This window comes from Uloborus diversus, chromosome 2, assembly GCF_026930045.1.
Source record: "Uloborus diversus isolate 005 chromosome 2, Udiv.v.3.1, whole genome shotgun sequence".
NCBI lineage: Eukaryota > Metazoa > Arthropoda > Arachnida > Araneae > Uloboridae > Uloborus > Uloborus diversus.
In genome coordinates this window covers 39825826-39844191 of record NC_072732.1, presented here as the reverse complement: position 1 = coordinate 39844191, position 18366 = coordinate 39825826, and the positions used below count along the sequence as shown (strand labels likewise).

The following is an 18366-nucleotide window of genomic DNA, read 5'->3' as shown; positions in this document are numbered from 1 at the left end:
ATTTGGTCCATATGTTGCCATTAAACAGGAACAGGTGCTGGTTCAATTTTGGTGTCAATAACTCAAACGGGGGTTGAGCTATAGAACATTTATTGTCGTCAATTGTGACTGCTGTATCTCAAGAAATAAAGAATGGAATCAAAGAAAAATTTATCGAGAAGTAGCCCCTAGAGGGTATGAGTGCTGACTCTATTTTGGTGTCAATAGCTGAAAAGGGGGTGGCGCAATCGAACGTTCTTTTTTTTCTATTGTGAGTTCCGTATCTCAAGTAGTAATGCTACCTTCTGGATGAAATTTGGAATAAATGTCAATCCATATGTAAACAGGCGTTGATTCAATTTTGCCGTCAATTGCTCCATGGGGGGCTTTTTTTTTGTGTGAATAAAAATAGCTTTATAAATGCAACAATAAGAAAGATAAATTGTAATAGACTGTTGTCTGCGTATTTCACGTGATTTTAGCTGTTGGAAAATAACCAGAAAATCGCGATGATTTAAAATTTTTAACTGTTGCCATCTTGCGTTTCTTAACAAATAAAATATTTGTAATTAATTCAAGCAAGGCTTTTAAAATAACTTTCAATTTTCGTTCTTTGCTTTGCTTTTGCAATAATTCAGACATTGGGATGGTCGTCAAGCTTTTGCATGTGTAATTTTGTTTTTGTTGGGAATATTGCTTCCTCGTCAAGCATGGGGAGGGATCAGAAAAAAAAAAAAGAAAAATATAGAAGAAAGTTTCATGATGACCACAACATACTAGTTTTTACTTCAAATTTTCAATATCTCAAGTCTGCTTCTGATTTTGAACATTTTTGCAATTGGAAGTATGCATCTAGGACTAACAGTTGCAAAAATAGAGGTCTTGAAGGTTAAAACAAAACACCCTGTGTATATGCATTATGGAATACATCCAGAAAAGTATTTTAGTTGAATATAAATTTTTGAAATAAATACCTGGGTATACCCTGGGTATTTACCTCTAAAAATAAATACCCAGGTATTTTACATCACTAGGTAACACATAAAGAGCTTCATATTTTACTTTGCCTCCATCAGCATTTAAAAAAAAAGAAGAATTATATTTTAGAAAATAAATGAAAAATAACAAAATACCCTCTAAAACAAATAAATGTAATCATTTAAAAAATTAATTTAAAAAAAAATGCTTGTACAGTTCTTGTTAAAACATAAAGGACTCCTAATTTCCTTTTTTTCCTGTTGCCAAAAATAGAATAAATAACTTAAAACTTTAGATGGAAAATTAAAGCAAATCATATCAGCAATCATTATCTCACAGAAAAACCAGAGCTGCAAAGTTGGAGACAGGCTGATTTAGGAGGAAAGGTATTTGAGTCAAAGTCTCTTAAATTCCCGAAGTCGGAGTCAGACATTTTCCTTCGGATTCCGCAGCCCTGGCTTTTACCAGGAGTCGGAGTTTTTGATTTTGGGATGAAAATTAATGATATATTCGTGTAATATTTTACGTCCATTCGACTTGTACACAATTATTAAATTATGATCACATGCAATAATGATAGACAAATAATGTTGCCAATGGTTTGGGGGGGGAGGTCATGACCCTCACTTTGCATGACTGGTTAAAATTAACAGTAGTCCGTTGATCTGGGACGACAAAAATATCCTTGCACCAGCACAATATAAACTTTTAGTGGTCCATGGGACCAGTGGAGTTTTATTCTTGTTTTCTTTTCAAAAATTCTAAGCATCATAATTTAAATCTGCTGAGATTTTTTACCTTCACTTGCAATGTTTAGGTTTTCTTTGCTAGAAAAGTAACTTTTCCAGTAATAAATAACCATTACAGTTGACTCTCTATTTAATGACTTTCAATGGACCCCAAAAAAAAATGGTCCTTACATGGAATGCGTCCTTGAATATAATGCTTTTAAAACTATAGTGGAGCATCTGGAACTGTGAAAAGTTGTCTTTAAATAGAAAAAGTCATTAAACAGAGAGCCAACGGTATTTCCTTTACTTGTATTAGGTGAACAGAAAGAGGTCTGCTGTTTCTTTCTCTTTTCCAGTGTTTTTAATCTGTCTGAAAACTACTAATTGACTTCATTTGTCATATGTCTTTACTTTGTTTCACATATTTCTGTCTTTTTTCTTTAATTTCCTTTTATTTAAAACAAGAACTTGAGAATAGACCTTTAAAAGTGTGTACAGACCAGTGAAATTATATATTTACTGGTTCATTGGACCAGTGGCAAATTTGACTGACTTTCTGCCCCTGCCTTGTTTCTGCTCCTATATGTAATTAGATTAAAAGTCTCATGCATAACACGTACATTAAAATGAAAGTTTCAGTTAAGATAGACGAAAAATTTTTACCCTTTCATTGAAAAATTTTGTGATTGAATCCTTTAATTTTATTTTTCAGAAATTATTCACCATTTTTGTGAGGTAGTTGAAAGCTCTTCAATTTACTTGAAAATAAAACTATCCAACTTCCATTTTGGATTACAACCAGCCTCTTAATTGCATTTCATGTTTTAGCACAAAGCTTTTTTGATCAGTTTTCATTCAGCCTCTTAATTGTTTAATTTCCTTTCCATTTTTTTCTTAAAATTTTTAATTTAAAAAATTAATTTTGAATGTACTAATGGATTACACTATGGATGTTAGTAATAATAAATAGTAGTAGCTTTAAATATAAATAAGTATTTCTTTATTTTTTTCACAGTATCATTGTCTCAGAGCAACAGGAAGATATCTAAGCCTGAAAGCAACAGCAAGATATCCTACTGTTGCTTTGAGGCGAGGATATCACTTTTTCACAATTGATACGAATGACGGTCAGTACCAACAAAGTCATGGATTATATTTCTTGTGTTTGCATCTCTGTACATTTACTCACCACTAGCCTTGTTTATTTGTTTCTTTCTCTATTATACAGGAACGAAAAAATTTCAAAAATCTGCTGGAAATAGAAAAAGCAAAATGTATTCAAGAATCTCAAGAGCAGTTAAATTCTTTGAGAAAGGAATATGATGATGAAAGAACTAAATTAATATCTGCAATAAATGAAGGTTCTCAATCTAAGTCAAAAGCTGAAATAATTAAATTGCAACAAAAGTATGAAAAAGAAAGAAGCTTAGTAGGGGACTATGAAGCAAAAATAGCTGCACTACAGAACATTTTGTCTGAGTTGAAGGTAACCCTATTTTAATTGTTGTTATTTTTATAAATAAGTTAGCCATACAAAATTTTGGTACTTTACAATCTATTAATTTGTGGTAAAAATTAATCACGTGGAAGGAGAGTAAATGATTCATTGATTTAAAATTTGTCTATAATTATCCCCAAATATTTTTTATTCAAGTTCATGAAATTGTGTGTGCACATTGTGTGTGTTACACTTTTTTTTTTTTTTTTTTTTTTTTTTTTTTGTACTCCATGGTTTTTTATACTTTTAAAAAACTTTAGAGACTGCTTAAAATAAATTTTCTTTTGAAAGGCATTAAATGTATTTTTGGTTCTTGAGTTTTGTGATTTGTTGTTAAAAAAATACGATTTTAAAGGGTAAAAGAATAATTGCCATCTTTCATGGAGTGTCTTCAAGTTTCTTTGTACTCTACAAAGATCCAAGTTTTTTCCCTGGAAAACCAGATTTTTTTCGGGAATTCTTTCCCTAAAAAAAAATTTGTCTAATTTAGTGCATTGAAGAATTAGTTAGGTTAGCATTATTTATTTAAAATGATTACTTTTATGTTTAATAGCAATTTAAATGCTAATTTGTTGTTTAGTTACTTTTTTTTTTTTCAATGAAAAGTGACGACTAATGTTACTTCCCAAGCTTTTACTGTTCCCGGCGACCAGAAAAATTTCCTGATCTTGATTTCTATTTAGAGAACAAGCATCCATTACATAGGGGAAACTGGAGTACAATGAGAAGAAAAATATGAAATTCACGAAATTTGAAAACTTTGATTCTGTAAGAAATATTTTAAGGTAGCTTTGTGCAATTGGCATTTGTACAGTCTTCTGAGACCCAAAAATTTTCCTTATTATTTAAAGTTTTGAAATAATATATATAAAAAAAGAAACATAAAATTTTGTCTCGCTGTACATTAAGCATGAGGTATAGGGAGATAGCATATGGGCAGTTCGTACTGGCTATGCGGGCATTTGGGCAAATGCCCGGTGCGCCGCTCCAAAAACCGCCGGTTGACTGTCGTCTTTTCTCTTACGGAAAATTTTCTTGTATTAATGTTTGTCAGTTGAGAAATGAAGGATTTTTCTGCTTGCAATAGAAAATATCGGAAAGGAAAAAAGCTATCTATAGATTTCCCGTAATTCATTTCCGTTTAACACCCCATGGGGGATCGCTGCCACTTCTTATCTTAATTTTCCTAATGACCATTGTAGGAAAAGACAGGACAGAGTAGAGATGGCCCTGGGGCAGAGGATTTCACTTCCCTTCACACCACAAGCAAATGAGCCATATCTGTTTTTTATTCATCAGTAGGGGAAAATTGCCCCACTTTAGCTGATAATGATGTAGTACAATGTGCAGTACTCAACTCTCAACTCACGTGGAACATCTTATCGTTTTTGTTTCCAAAAATGCTTCGTGGTCCCCCCGTCCGCCCTGTCTATGTTGGAAGATTTCCAAGAGAGTTTTATTGAACTTGTTGCTTAAAGCCCTTCCGCAGGATGCCGTCAGGGTTCGTACGCTCCTTAAAAACTCCTCCAATACTCCTTCATTTAGGAAATTTTTTTGAAGGGCCCTTCAAACTCCTTCATTTTGGTTTGAACTCCTTCAAAACTCCTTCTTTTTTAGTTCAAGACAAGACTACATAATCTTCCTCTGTGACAGTAACTCATAATACTTTGATCGACAACTAACTTTGTCACAAAGGCGATTTTAATGTAGTAATTTTGTGCATTTATTTTTTTCATAAAGATATGAGTTACAAATTGATCATAGTTAAATCATAAAAGTTGAAGGTAAAAGTTTTATTAGAAGACTAAAACATTTGATAAGTGAAGTAAAACATGCTTAAATTGTGCTTGGCTATTTTTTCAAGTTTTAGGATTATTGTTTTTCCCTCCACCACACTTTCAGCAGCAAAAGTCAGGTTGTCTAATTATTATTTAAATATTTAAAGCTACATAAGTATATGTGCTATATTAAGTGATTGTGTTAAAAAAAAAACAATTGTTTAGTAAATCCCAGTTTTTATATTGTAAAGAGGGTCATCCACAAGTGATGTCATGCCTTGAGGAGGAGACTGGCTCATGAAATTTTGACAAGGGGAAGAGAGAGGGTGACAAAAAGGGTCATCACACAGTTATTGTAACAATGTGTTTATAAAAAATATGACATGTGACAAGAGGAGAAGTTAAGTGAAGTGTGACACTTTGTGATAAAAGGAGAAGGGGATCAAATATGTTGAAAAAAGGTGTGGCATTTAATGACAGCCTATTAGTACTATTTCAAAACCTCATTTTACACCTTCACAACTCCTCCAAAATTCCTTCATTTTATTTCTGGAATTGAGTACGAACCCTGGCCGTGTTTTGAGATTCCCAGTGTTTGCCCAAAATAATGTTTCATTTTACCTCTTTCACACAAATGATGAGCACCAATACCCGATCCAGGGGGGGGCTAAGGGGGCTATAGCCCCCCCCCCCTTGAGGTCCGAACTTACACTGGATAAAATCGAAATTTCAGATACTTTTAATGCTGCAATGCGTTTGAATTTAAATAACAATAAAATTTAAATATAACTACTATATATAGTGGCATATTAATAGAGGTGGGGCTAGGAGACTGTAGCCCCTCCCATGCTCCCATTTGGTCAAAACTTAAGATTGCTTGCCCCCCTCTATGAGGTCAGAACTTGCACTGGATAAAATCGAATTTTTGGAGATTTTAAATATTGCAATACTTTTATAAAGAGAGCCTAAAAATGTTTTAGGCCTCTAATTTTGGAAAATTTTGTTGGGTGCGCCCCTGCTTCCCCCTAATGTCATCAAAGATTACTTAAAATTGCATTTTCAGTACACTGTTTTTGTAAAATTCTGGAGAAAATGTTCTAGTTTTTTTTTTTTTCCAATTTACATAATCTTCACACCTCTTTTGTACAAACGTAGAATGAAATTTTATTTTTGTGTTTCAATTTCAAACTACTTCTGGTGTGAAACTTCTATCTATATTTTACGGAGAAGAGCTCCCGAATCTCCTTCCCTTAACAATACAAAAGCTTAGTATTGCTTTTCTAGCTTTAATGTCGAAATTTTGAAGGGAAAGTCCTCAACACTCTACGTTCCCTTAACGTGACTAAACAAGATTCATTTTCAAGCTTGAAACATTTCCTTTGGAGACAAACCATGCCATCAAAATATAAATTAAAATTGTATTTTCAGAACTTAAATATCAAAATTTCAGATGACAGCCCCCGAACCCCGACGTATCTTCTAGCTTCTTCGTCCAAGAGAGCCTGAAATGCATTTTAAAGACTTCAATTTCGAAAAATTCAGTTTAGAATCGTTTCAGAAAATTTTTCGTCAGAATCTCCGAACCTTTCTTCTTTACATTCTACCTAAAAATGACTTCTTGAAATAGATTTCGAGGGTAAGGAGGCAGATAGAGTCAAGAGGAGGCAGGGGGTCCTCTTTCCTCTATCTTTCTCAAACCTAAACCTTAAGTCAAATCTTTAGGACCTCAATTTTGAAAAATTCCGGAATAAAGACCTGACATCACTTTTGTGTCATTAGGAGATCCCCTTAACGTTGACGAAGAAGGCATACAGTTGCGTTTTTTTTTACTTTAGGGTCAAAAAACTTCCAGAGACAGCCTGTGAACTTTTTCCATTTCCAAAACATAAGGCCACCATGGACAACCTTTTGAAGACTTAGTTGTTAAAATATTTTCATAGAGAGCCTCCAAAATTCCCATTTCTTAAACTTAACCAAACATTGACTAAAATTGCATCTTTCAGACTTCACTGACGAAACTTTTCCAGAGAGGGCCTCCAAAATCTCTTTATTTCCTAAATGTCACCAGTTATAGCCTAAATTTCAGTTTTCAATGCCGAAATACTTCGGGAAAAGAGCTGCCTAAAAATGTAAATTCACCAGAAATTGCATAAAACTCCTTCTTAAAGACTCTAATTTTGAAAACTTTTCAAAAATTTCCTGTTTTCAGCTAAGCACTGAAAACAGGACAAGGGGTCATTGTTTTAAGCTATTTAAATCTCAGGCTAACATGGATATTAGGAAAAATTATTATTTTAGCAGGTAGTGGAACCTTGGAACAGCTTACCGGAGGAGGTGGTGAGCAAGGTAGTAGATAGTTTTAAGAGGGCCATTGATCTTCACTGGGGATTGTAAATTGACTAGGACCTGTCTAGCTGGGCCCAGAGCCTGTTGCTGGTCGTCCTTTTTGTATTTGTATTATCCTAAATAGCAAGTGAAACAAATTCTGGAGTAGTATTAACTTATTTTTTTTACGTCCTTTCACTGATTCCTTGACTGCTCCCCCTATACCCTCAATCATTTCTTTCCCTAGAGAAGTTATGAAATAGTTTCAAGTGATCTTGATAATGTTTGATTTTCAAAGCAATTCAAAATTAAAAAACAATTTTTTTTTAACAAAGAAACTTCATTTGAAAATATATTTACTTCTTCATTATCTGAGATAGGCATAAATGATAATTTTTTCCATCCTCTAAACCAGTGGTTCCCAAACTTTTTAGGCTGCAAAGCCCTTAGTGCTCTACTTACTTCACTGACAAAACTTTTTTAGAGAGTGCCTCCGAACTCTCTTCATTTCCCAAACGTCACCAATTACTGCCTAAATTGGAGTGTTCAATGTCGAAAGACTTCCGGAGGAGGGCTACCTAGTAGCGTAAATTCACCAGAAGTTGCGTAAAACTTCTTCTTAATGACTCCAATTTTGAAAAATTTTCAAAGTAAATCACCAAAGAATTTCTCTTCCAACATTCCCTAAAAGGGGACCGGTTTAAGAGGGAGTCATTAGTCATTACTAAATCTTAGGAAGTTCAGGGGTTTCTCAATCCGGAAATTTTCTATTTTGCAGCCTTAAAAATGCGTTTTAGACGAACTTAGGTACTGCTAGAAGAAGAAAAGGTTGGGATGTACTCCCCCATTCATTTTTCAAAATTGAAACTCTACAAAAGTAGTTGTTGTTTGATTATATTAGAGAGTTTGGAGGTTCTTTCCCCAAATTGTTCGAAATTGTAGCTTTAAAAACGCAGTTTTAGCAGAACTTTGGTGATGTTAGAAGAGGAAAAATTCATGGCCCACTTACAGAAATGTTTTGAATTAGTAGCTTAAAACCGCCTTATAGGTGATCTTTGGTAAAATTAGAGGAAGCAAATTTCGGTGGAAAACCTTAATTTTGATGAAATTTTAAATACCTTAGCAAGAAAAAATACAGGGTTGAAATCTCTCCTTATTGTTTATTGTGCTAACCCTTTTGTCCCCCTTTACTTCCTAAAAGTCATTAATATTGATAGTAAATGTAGCAATTTTTCACATATTAAGCTACTTTTTAACTTTATTTTTATACAAACGAATTAATCGCTGATCATTTTATCACATTATCATTCATTATATTTTTACTTTGAAATAGCAATAAACCGCTATGAAAATTAGTAACACGGATTTTTTCTCATTATTTGCTCTATATTAGAGCTACCCAAACTTTATAATCAGCTGACCAATTTTCATTGACCAATATTTAGAACGGACCCCTGCCACCAGGGTGTATAGATATTTGTAGTTAATAGGGTGTCGAAAATCATAACACAAAAAGAAGAAACAAAACCATTCCAGATAATTTTATTGTCTATTTCTCACTAACATGAGACTAATAGAAAATCTGAAATTTAATTTCTATATCTTTAATTTCGCTTTACAGGTGAAGCCCCCAAATACTCAAAGACATCGGAAATTGCTTAAAATTGTGTTTTTGGAGCATTATCTTCGAAAATTACTAAATATGGTCTTATATCGTGATTTTAAGACTTGAATTTTCAGAAAATATTGGGGCAAGGGTACCTATACCTATATATTTTCTAATACCATACACAATCAGGTTTTTTAAACCATACTCACAAAAAAATGAAGTGGAATAACTCCTGAATATAAATCAGTGCTGAAGTTTTCAGGACCAAAATTTTGAAAAATTTTCCTTGGCAAAGCACCAGAACCTTCTTCCCTTAATATATTCAAAGATTGTCTACAAATGAAAATTTTAAACTTCAATTTCGAAAACTTACATGGGGAGGAGGAATTGATTTCGATCTATTAAAAAGAAAGCGATCGGGACAGTCCCTGAGTTCCATCACTTACCCTAACATCAATAAATATGGTCTATGATCGTGTTTTTAAGTTTTCAATCTCTAGAAATTTCCCCTGAGATCACTGTACTTCTGCCCCCCCCCCCCCTTAATATCAGCAAAGAAAGTCTAAAACTGCGTTTTTAAGACTAGTTTTAAAAATTTCCAGGTGAGAACCCCTGGACCGCTTCTTCTGTCAGATAAAAAAGATTTTCAGATCATATTTCTTTCAATTTTTAATGTTTGAAGTTATTTTAACATGTGTGTGCTACCCTATACCTACTTATTTTATATTGTATATTCATTATATATTGATTTCCTTTTTTTTTTCTCGGATTTTAGTAATTAAATTTTTGTAGCTACTTTTCTGGTAGAGACTGGAGAATGTACGAAACTTTAAGCAAATTCACTCCTTATTATTTAGTTTTTCCTTTGCAGTATATTTTTCTTGCTACTACCAATTTGCTTACATCTGCAAAAAAATCCCCATTTCACTTTAAAAGCATAATTTAATAATTCCGTAGCGAGGATATATCGATTGTGAATCACCTATATACCTCTAGTAAAATCTCCTGTTTTTTTCCTTCGAAGGTGGGCAAGTATGCTTTTATGCATTTGTACTTAATTTTATTTAATTTTTTTTTTCCAGAATAAGTTATCCGAGAAACAGAATACTTTTGAAAGAGTAACTATGGAGCTCAGAGATGAGCTTTTAGCCCAGAAAGAAAAATGGGAAAAAGAGAAGTTAGAGCATGCAGATACTGAGTTCCATTTGAGAGAAAAAGTTAATGCAGCTGCTGAACAAGAGAAGAAACTTCGTGAAAATGTTAAAAAATATCAGAGGCATGCAGCTGCTACTGAGAAGAATTATAAAGGAAAGATGACTAAATTAGAATCTCAAGTACAAGAGCTGAAAAAAAGCATAGCAGATAAACAAATTCATATTCAACATTTAGAGAAAAAATACAGGCAAGATGTGTTAAGCATATCAGAGAAATTTAGGAAACATGAAGCTTCATTAAGAGATTCTGCATGTCAGGTAGATATAATTTTTCCAATAAAAGGTTTCTAATAATTTTACACTTGAGGCGATGAGAAGCAAAGGGTTACAAGTGGACATTTTCAAGTTTTGCGTGAAACACAGATAAAAATTACGTCCTAGGTAGGCATTCATTGAATTTTTTTTCTAAATCATGCTATACAGCAGCACCTACCAGGGCTACTAGTATTATCTCTTGACCCAAGACAGAGGAGGAGTTCACCTACCATTTGTACTGGTTATCTCTAAATTTTTGATTTTCCCACTCGCATCCCTTTGCTTCTCTCTACCTCATTTGTATGAATTGTTGAAGTTTTTTTTTTTTTTTTTTTTTTTTTGGTTTAACCATTCTATTTTGCTTTAAAAAAAAAAAAAAAAAAAAACAGGCTTCAATTCAATCACGTGATACTCAGGAACATGAGTATGTACCCGCCAAATATCGGTAGCTCATACTTGCCAACTCTACTGTTTTTAATGGGATACGCCCGTTTTCTGCTTTGATCTCCCGGTTTCCCGTTTTTTTTTACAATTTTCTCCCGTTTTTGCAGTTTTTTCAACCAATCATTAAAAAGTTTCACTTTCTTCTCAATAGATGGCGCCTTTTTCTAATCTACCAATGTCAGGGAATAAGATTTTTCCCTATTAATAACTCATTTAGTGAAATTTAATTTTTTTTAAGCTTGCCACATTGCATGTTCAACGAAGCACGTGCTTTGCCGAAAATTGTAGCAGATTTCAATCTTTTTGCATCTTGAAAATATTTAAATTATTTTTAAAGTTTGAAGTTATTTTAACATGTGCTACCCTATACCTATTTATTTTATATTTTTTTTCATTTATATATTGATTTTTTTTTTTTTCGGATTTTACTGGATTTTAGTAATTATATTTTTGTAGCTTCTTTTTTGGTAGAGAGGAGGGAATGTACAAAACTTCAAGCAAATTCATACCTTATTATTTGGTTTATTCCTTTGCAGTATATTTTTCTTACTGCTACCAATTTGCTTACATCTGCGAACAATCCTCATTTCACTTTAAATTTAGTATTTATGTTATTTAAAAGCATAATTGAATACTTCTGTTGTGAAGATATGTCGTTGGTGAATCGCCTATGTACCTCTAGTGGAATCTCCTGTTTTTTTTTTTCTTCGAAGGTTGGCAAGTATGGTAGCTTTTGTTAATACAGACAACAGACATTTTTCATGCCACAGAAATTAACATTCCGATGAGTGGTTTCGCAGCAGTGAAGTTAGTTTTATTTCCTGTTGGCGCCCTCCAACAGGCTTCAATTCTATCACCTGATACTCACGAACATGAGTCCGTACGTGCAAACTATCAGTATCTTTTGTAGTACAGACAAAACAACAATCGGTAGCTTTTGTAGTACAGTTTCTTTTTTTTTTTCTTTTTTTTTTTTTTGTAGTACAGACCACACACATTTCTCATGCCACAGAATTAACATCCCCATGAGTGGTTTCACGGCAGTAAAATTAGTCTTATTACTTATTGAACAGCCTACGTATAAGTCACAGATGTTTCAGTGTGAAATATATCTGCTCGAAAATTATACTGTCCGAGGTGCCCGTAGGCATGTAAAAAATCCGATCAGCAGTGAATCTTTTACCCTTACATGCCCGCCGAGCATGCAATTATTATAATTTTTTAATTAAGTATTGATAATTTTAATGACTACTTATTATGTACTATTTATTTAGACTTTTTTTTATATTTTATTTTGAAATAATTCTTGATTCAGATATAAAACTTTTTATTAGTTTTTGTCCGATTAAAATGCTATATGACAAATCCAAATATTTTTGTTATAATACAATAAAAAAACTGAGCATGTAAAAATTTTATTCAGGTATGTATTTTTTAGACAAACATGCTTGGCAGGGCATGTCAAATTTTAAAGACTTTTCCAGCCTGAAATATACATAGTTGCTCCAATGTGATGCAAAATTTAAATTTTTGCTACTGCAAGCTACTCCAAATTAGCAATTTTACTGCTCCAGGCTGCTCCAAATGTGCAATTTTACTGCTCCAGACTGCTCCAAATTTGCAATTTTACTGCTCCAAATTCGCCATTTTACTGCTCCAAGCTACTCCAAACTCACCATTTTCCTGCTCCCTAGATTACTCCAAAAGCGAGTTTTGGTCGGCACATCCCTGAAAACTTATATAATGAGAAAAAAATCTACTCAATAACATCCATTTTTTAACAAAAACAGTGATGTTTTGAAAACATCAACATCACCATTAATAAGTTCATTAAAAAGCAATTATTTTCTTTTTAAAAAAAATACAAACCGCATACTTTTTGAAATCAAGATAAGCTTTGATCATCATCATCAATCAATATATTCAAATAATCAAATAATATTACAGTATGTAATGTAAACACACCAATAGTGGCCACTACAATGTTATATTTGGAAAAATAGGATTCCAAATTTCCTAATGGATTCAAACATGCAAAAGGTATTACCTCCTGCATATTTGATGCACTTTTAAATCTATTGGGAGACTTGGAATCTTTTTTTTTTTTCAAATATAAACCTTGAAGTGGCCACTACTGAAGCACTGGCCGCTACTGGTGTGTTTACCTCAAAGATGTTTTCAATTTCTTTAAATGTAATTTGCAAGGAAATTTGCGTTAAGCGTAGATCAGGTTTATTGATGTGTGGAGTAAATGTAAACACAATTGGATTGCTAGGGATGGCCTGCATCTGATCTCTACAGGGGTCAAAATGGTTAGTGGTTTGGTTTTAGAGGCTTCAGAATCAAAAAACTAAGTTGGAATGGGGGCCATGTTTTAAGGAGCAGAATTCGAAAGGGTACTATTTATTGGAATTTTTATAGAAACGGAAATAGGCTGGCTAATAAGGAAAAAGATTTTAACAGTCGGGATTCAAATAATCCTGCAGCATTAAATAAAAGTAAGATGGACTTACTTAAGGTTTTTTTATACAAATGCTCGCAGGGCTCATAGTCCTCCTATATCTCCTATATTTCCTATATTTTCACAGTTTGTCCAATATTCTCCTATTTTTCCTATATTTTCCCACTAACTCCTATATTTTTTTCATTGGATGTTAAATGCTACCCAAAAATCCAAAAACGTTGATCCATTTTTTTCTTCTTTCTCCCTTACACTGTACACTCTTCCATCTTTAATGTTGGCACATGTACTAAACTTCTGTTTAATTATTTTTATGAAATGTACAAAATATAGATGGTTTTACTTGCAACTTTTAACTTGTTTTCAATTAATGAGTTTACTTTGTAATTTTAATGGTATAACATGTTAACTTTAAGTGTACTGCTGTAAAAATTTTGAAAGCTTTTAATTTTGTCACATATAATCTTACATGTAGCATAAATGACCGGTTGTAGCTCAAAGGATTATCTTTGAAAATGCATTTTCAGATTTTGGTAATAATTTAACTTTGAGTACTTCAAATGTTCCAAAAATCGGGCTTCATCTCAGTTTTTTTTTTTTTTTTTTTTTTTTTTTTTTTTTTTTAAATCTGCTCTGTTACGGGTACAAATTGGAGAGGATAATGGATGATTCTATGCTCCACTTGGACTCTTCTTACACCCAATTTCCTTTGACAGATTAGGTCAAATTCACCCTTTATACAATATGTGTGTACATATATATATATATATATATATATATATATATATATATATATATATATATATATATATATATATATATATATATATATATACATACACACATTAACTGTAAGTTATGGAGTGAGCACCTGGTAATTAAATCAGCCACTTATGAATTAATTCCTCAAAAACGAAACGAAATCCAGTTTTAACATTAAAAAATTGCAGAATATTTGAATCAAGCATGTCCCTTAATTATGTCCCTTGATATCCCTTAAATGAATCAAGTGGATGAGAGTGACACCATTTTTCTCTCTCTCTCTCCAAAAAGCCTGATGCATTAGAGCAGTCTTTTTTTTTCCTTTGCCTTCGTTTAGTAAAATTAGTTTTTTTTTCTTTAAATTGTGAAATCTAGTTTAAGCAATCAATGAGAGATGCATTTTTCAAAGCACGTAAGTTAAAATCTGAATTTCGTAATTGCTTTTTCATACTGTTTTGTGATATTTTTTTTTAAATAATCAAAGAATGGATATTTTGAGTGTGCAGTATATTTCTAATAATATATCGTTTGACCAGAATTTAATAGAATTCTCGGAAATTGTGTGTGGATTCCTTGTTAAAAAAAAAGAAAAACACGCACACAGAATTTTGCTTAATTGAATCAAAATTGTCTTAAACAAACATGATTCATATAAGCAACTGTGAGTACAAAAATGCATTTGCTCGCACATCTGTGACTCTTCACATTGCTATGACTTCATGCACTATAGAATTGTATTGATACTGGCGCTCTTTTTTTTTTTGTACAGTGCTCCAAATATATTAGATGCTATACTTTTTCGAAATTCCTTTATGTTTTTATACCAAACTCCTTTATTTTCCCTTTAAAACTCCTATATATTTTGCTATCAAACTCCTATATATTTTGCTGTCAACCTCCTATATTTTTCCTTTTAAACTCCTATATATTTTTTTGCACCCGCTATGAGCCCTGTGCTCGTAGTATTAGGAACAAGATGGAAGAATTGAAAAGCATAATAATAGACGAGAGGTTGGATATTATTGGAGTTATCGAGACATGGGCTACCGAAAGTGATGATGATCTATTATCTATTGCTGGGTATAATTTGTTTAGACAAGATAGAGTAGGTAAAAGAGGTGGTGGGGTTTTATTTTATGTTAGAGACACTTTAACTTGCAATGAATTGGTAATTAATGATAAACCTAATGAGATTGATATGATTTGGCTGGAGTTGATGAGCAATAAGGGCAAAAAACTACGTTTAGGGAACATTTATAGGCCACCCAACTTAAGCCAGGGTCAAGATGAACAGATGTTTTGTATTATTAGTGACATTTCTAGCAAGGGGTCAGTCATCTTAATGGGAGATTTTAATTTTCCAGGAATTGATTGGAATAATTTTTACCATAGTAATAGCAGAGAAGAGGAATTTTTGAAAGTAATTGGTGACTGTTTCTTAGATCAAATTGTAACTCAGGGTACTCGACAGGACGTGATTTTGGATCTAATTTTCTGCGACATGTAAGGTTCTGTTCAGGGGTTGTGTGTAGGGGAACACATTGGAGATAGTGACCACAACAGTATTAGGTTTGGGATTAAAATTGATATGCACAAAGAAGAGAATTTTAGGTTTGTGCCCAATTTCAGAAATACTAACTTTGTGGCACTTAGGCAGAGTTTGAAAGCAGTTTTTTTTTTCTGGGTTGAACAATAGCGATGTGAATCTTCAGTGGGCAGAGTTTAAGGAAAATCTGGCGAAAACGGTTGGGGATCATGTTTCCTTTAGGAGAAAGGGTGTCAACACTAAAATTTGGCCAATGTGGTTCTCCAGGGAAACTAAAGACGCTCTAAATTACAAGCAAGCCGCTTTTCATAGGTTTAGAGAAACTGGTCACAGTGCAGATAGGCTCCAATATTGTAAGGCAAGGAGTAAATTTAAGTATTTGGTACGGATTCAGAAAAGAGAGTTGGAGCAAAGACTGGCAGATAACATAAACAGGAATCCCAAGAGGTTTTTTGCATACACTAATTCGGGGAAAGTTCGAAATAATCATATTGGGCCACTGATTGATGAGCACGGAATTTTAATTCAGGACGATAGTGATATTGCTAATGTTCTTAATAACTTTTTTTCGAGTGTTTTTAATGATAACTGTATCTCAACAGTTGACACCAACCAGACACAAGCTATAGTACAGCTTGAGGACTTTGTATTTTACAGGGATGACGTTTTACTTCATTTGAAAAAAATTAAAGAGACTAGGCTCCGGGACCAGATAATATTTATCCAAAAGTTTTAGTTGAATGTGCAGAGGAATTAGCAGATGTAATTGCAAATATTTTCAATGCGTCTTATAACTCGGGGACAGTGCCAGAGGACTGGAAGCTGGCTAACATTACACCGCTCTTCAAGAAGGGGTCTAAAGGGAGTGCGGGAAATTATAGGCCTGTGAGTCTAACTTCGGTGGTTTGCAAAATTTTTGAAACATTGATGAAAATTAAGATAGTAAATTTGCTAGAGACTAATAATCTATTGACTAGTTTTCAGTATGGTTTCAGGAAAGGTAAATCTTGTGCAACTAATTTATTACATTTCTATGACAAAGTTACCATGGCTTTGGACAATAAGAAGCCTGTAGATGTTGTTTACATTGATTTTCAAAAAGCTTTCGATAAGGTACCACATGTTGCTCTACTTAGCAAATTAGTTGACATAGGAATAGGAGAGAAAACTTTCATTTGGGTAAAGAATTGGCTGACCGGAAGGAAACGGTAGTTGTAAGGGGAAATTATACTAATTGGAGTGAGGTCTTAAGCGGGGTTCCTCAAGGATCAGTGTTAGGGCCTGTTTTGTTCATTGTCTTTATGAACAATATTCACAAAATTATTTCTGGGAACATGAATTGTTTTGCTGATGATGTCAAAGTTATGGGGACTGTAGAAAATGAAGAACAAGCAAATCAGCTGCAAGAGGATCTAGATCATATTACGGAGTGGGCTGATAAATGGGGTATGGCTGTTAATGTTGGGAAATGTCCAAGTGCTACATTTAGGGCATGGAAATAAGTGTACAAATTATTATTTGCAAGGTTCAGTCATTAGTCAGGCAGACAAAGTTACTGATCTGGGGGTCTTAATAAGTCAGGATTTAAAGTTTAGCCAACAGTGCAGCATTGCTAGTAACAGAGCCAATAAGATGCTTGGGTTTATCAATAGATCTATTTCAAACAAATCTAAAGAAGTTCTTCTGCCCTTATATAGAAGTTTGGTAAGACCCCATTTGGAGTATGCTGTTCAGTTTTGGTCTCCTTATCTTAAAAAAGATATTAATGTATTGGAAAGGATTCAAAGGCGGGCTACAAGGCTAATAAATGGACTTTCCCACTTAGATTATGATTCCACGCTTAGAAGGCTAAAAATGTACCGTCTTGAGCAAAGAAGAGACCGAGGGGACATGATTCAGTTGTTTAAATTTATTAAAATGAAAGATGTTACGGGGCTGAAGTTTAGCACTGAAAACAGGACAAGGGGTCATTGTTTTAAGCTATTTAAATCTCAGGCTAACATGGATATTAGGGAAAATTATTATTTTAGCATGGTAGTGGAACCTTGGAACAGCTTACCGGAAGAGGTGGTAATGAGCAAGGGAGTAGATAGTTTTAAGAGGGCCATTGATCTTCACTGGGGATTGTAAATTGACCAGGACCAGTCTAGCTGGGCCCAGAGCCTGTTGCTGGTCGTCACTTTTGTATTTTTAATATTTAAATCTAAACTTTTTTTTTATTGTGTCATTTAGACAGAAGATCAAGTTGTTTTAAAGAAAACAGTTGACTACATGAAAGAAATGTTTATGTCTTCCCTCAAAAAAATTCAAGGTACTTTCTATCAAAATTTTGTTTTGTATAATTTCATGTATCTTTTTTTTTTTAAGTTTATGTACTGTTTAATACTAAGAAATGTATGAGATGCGGCCATTAAATAACGAGACTATTGCTGTAAAACATTTTATTTTTGATTTATTCATAGTATTTAGTTTTTATCACCTTCAATATCCACTCCTCCATTATCCTTACAACAGTCCATATGAATTTTCTACTATTCAAAACAGTGCTGGAAGTATTGATCTGTGAGCTCCTGCATTATGCTTGCCGCTTTGTCTTTCACAGCTTCTACGGACTGAAATCTTGTTCTTCTTAATGCAGATTTGAACTTGGGGAACAGATAAAAGTCGTATGGTACCAGGTCCATATTGTACTTGCCTAGAAGCGCTTTGACAGACAATGCAGAACATGCCGGCGCATTGTCTTGATGGAGAACCAACGATTAGTTCTTCCACAATTCAGGTCGTTT

General features: G+C 33.3%; 1 protein-coding gene across 1 annotated transcript in view; it reads left to right on the top strand.

Moving 5' to 3' along the window:
* The window catches only part of LOC129235231 (desmin-like), a 49800-nt gene extending 31654 nt beyond the window's left edge, over window positions 1–18146 (top strand). The window contains exons 5-7 of the mRNA XM_054868937.1: window positions 9981–10232; window positions 17813–17891; window positions 18043–18146. Of these exons, the coding sequence (XP_054724912.1) occupies window positions 9981–10232; window positions 17813–17891; window positions 18043–18146 (435 nt within the window). The remainder of the gene's footprint in view (window positions 1–9980; window positions 10233–17812; window positions 17892–18042) is intronic.
* The last annotated feature ends 220 nt before the right edge of the window (window positions 18147–18366 follow it).